Genomic DNA, 2837 nt, shown 5'->3' on the forward strand with positions numbered 1-2837 from the left:
GAAAAACTGCAGGACCTAGTCAGGGAATGGCTAACTGGCCACAGGTGACCATCCTTCTGGACAAAGTGAAGAAAGAACAGGGGAAAAAACTCAACACAAGCAAGAAAATGAAAAGCAAAAACCACACCTTGGTGGACCTTGAATTCACTGAAAACATCGAATGAAGGGATTTAGGATGTGAACTCTTAAATGACTGAGAAAAAAATTAAGATATCGTTAAAGGAAATACCAAGATCGGAACTAAGGGCCAGGATGATGACTCAGTAAGTAAAAGTACTTAACAATCTGAGTGTCCCTTTTCATAGCTCATCAGGGTCACTCATAAACTTCTGAGTCACAATATGATTGTTGGTACCCCTGATAAACAAGAGGCCCCTTTGATTGAAGTCACGAGGATTTTTGTCACCGAAAGTGTATCTTCATAGTAAACTATCAACACATAAACTTCTAACACAATCTCTTCTGAAGAGCAGTAATCAGTCCCCAGATGAAAGAAAACAGTGACCCATGAATCCAGAAATTGAGATTAAAGGTCTTGCCTTCCCTAGGCCCACTGCCTGCCTGATGAACTCAAATGACTCTGTCTGTCCCCACTTGACACCTAACACTGTTGAGATTATAGCACTGCCCCTTGTTAGACAGCGCGGCCGTTACAAGACAACCTGAAAAGTCTGTTTTACTGTGTCTTATTTGACAGTCTATGTACCCCAGGCTGATAGACAACTCCCCAGAATCCTGCTGTACTTTCCCAGGTGCTGGGGTTATAGGTGTGTATCACCATGTCCAAACCCAGTCCTAAAATACTTACTTGTAATTACATCTACCAAACAGATTTATAACACCTACCTGTTGACTTTTACAACTCTAGAAACCAAGTAATTCAAAGAGTGATTTCAAATTATACAAAAACGCAGTAAGATATAAGTTCTTAAGACTTAAAATACTTTCCAGGTGTTGAAATGGTACTTTTACAAGTCCACCACCAATTAAGTTGCATTCTTTAAACATGTATTTATTCCTAAAGGGACCTGCCTCAAAAAGTCATTGAAAGTTGAAACACTGTCAGCTAAGTAAATGAAATACCACAGCTTTATCCAAGTACTATGCAAACAATATTTAAGTGAGGCATAAAGCTTTCCAAACTTAAGCTCTTCCCTGCATCTTTCAAATTCTGACATCCACAGATATTACAGTCAATAATAAGCACAGCCTACAGCCTCACATGTTCACCATAGGTCACCACATAAAGGTTTTTCACATAATCCAAAAGATACACCCAGGCATAACTACTTCTCACTCCCATCTGAACACATGAGGTAACTAAAGCTGGTTAAGACCAACTTCTCAGGGCCACTGAAATTAAGTCTATAAATATCAGATTATATATTAAAAAGCAAAAACAAAAAACCTCATGTCAATCTAACAAACTATATACCAAAGAGAAATTACTAATAATCTCTACTTAAACAATGCCTGTTGCAATCACAATTTTCACATGAATTTAAAAATCCCTACAAGGGTCTTTGCTAATGAAAAAAATACCTAAAAACTGGTTTGAGAGAAAGGGGTGGTTTGAAAAAAAATAGAAAGAAAGAACACCTTTTTTTCTTCCTCTGTGGTTTTCTTTTTGAGGCAAGATTTCAGTCCCAAATGACCTCAAACTCGTGGAGATCTGCCTGCCTGTGCTCACCAGTGCTGGGAGTAAAGATATGTGCCACCACAACCCTCAGGAGGAATGTTCCTAAAGCTTAGAATCCCACATCATTTTAGATTCGCATATTTTCTCTTCCATCCATTTCTTTACTCCGAGCTTCCACAGTTACTCCAGATCATGGCTCTTATCCAGAAATGTATTTACAACTGTTTTCTATGGTTTCTTGGGTTCACACTGAACTCTGCCTAAGAGTTTACCCCAGTTCTGCAATTCCAGGTAAAGTAGAGCTCTAAAGCACGGTAACACAGTAAATCTACTGAGAATGCACTTGGCAAAAGCCTCTCCCGGAAGCCAAGGTGTTCCTTTTCCCCCCACTCCCCTTCCTAGAGCCCCAAACAGAACCCTAAATCTTTCTCATCACAACTGTCATCTGGTCGTAAGCCATCTTCTCCTGAGCATCTAGAAACAAGACCACGCGAATCTATCTCATAACCCCATTCCGTCCCCCTTTTCTCGGCCCCCGGGTCTCTCATCGGAAAACAAGGAAAGTTGGGGTGTCTTTCGAGCAAAAGTGAAGATGAAGGAGAAGGGCGCTGAGAGGAGAGCGTGGTCAGCCTGCTCGTGGGGGAAAGCAGCAGGAAGCGCGCCCGGCAGGGATCAGCGTCATACGTGGGCCTGTGGCGGCGACTCGCACTCACCAGGCCGTCGATCTGCACCTGCTTCACGGCCGAATCTCCAGAGCCGCCTTTGCCTTTGCCCTTCCCCACCGCGCCACCAGCAGAGCTGGAGGAGGTGGCGGTGGAGCCGGTGCCTTCCTTGCGCGACGCCATGTTTCCAGCCAGACAGGAAGAAAGAGAAGCGGCAGGCACCGGAAGCGGAACTACGAAGTTCCGTGACGCTCTGGTAAGGCTGAGGGGCGGTGTCTGGGGGCGGTGTCTGGGGGCGGTGTCTGGAAGCGCCGCCGCCGGCGTAAGGCCACGCCTCCCCGGTGGGGTTCCTCCCTCTCCACCCGCTTCCTGCGCGTGCTGGAATCCTCTGCGCACGCGCGGAGCTTGGTCCTTACTGCCCGACCTGCAGTGAGAGGTTTGGGGTCAGTCTCTCAATACTTGAAGCCCAAGTGTGCCTTTTAAATGTGGACTTGCTCTCCAGTAGCAGACGGCTATCGTATTTCTGTAGCGTCTCC

The 2837-nt window shown here is 45.1% G+C and overlaps 1 protein-coding gene across 1 annotated transcript in view; it reads right to left on the reverse strand.

The window, feature by feature from the left end:
- Positions 1–2530, reverse strand: part of Eif3h (eukaryotic translation initiation factor 3 subunit H) — an 80448-nt gene extending 77918 nt beyond the window's left edge. Inside the window, exon 1 of the mRNA XM_031359603.1 lies at positions 2353–2530. Coding sequence (XP_031215463.1) covers positions 2353–2484 — 132 coding nt within the window. The 5' untranslated portion in view covers positions 2485–2530. The remainder of the gene's footprint in view (positions 1–2352) is intronic.
- Between the last annotated feature and the right edge of the window lie 307 nt (positions 2531–2837).

The sequence above is a fragment of the Mastomys coucha genome, unplaced genomic scaffold, assembly GCF_008632895.1.
Source record: "Mastomys coucha isolate ucsf_1 unplaced genomic scaffold, UCSF_Mcou_1 pScaffold7, whole genome shotgun sequence".
Classification (NCBI taxonomy): Eukaryota; Metazoa; Chordata; class Mammalia; order Rodentia; family Muridae; genus Mastomys; species Mastomys coucha.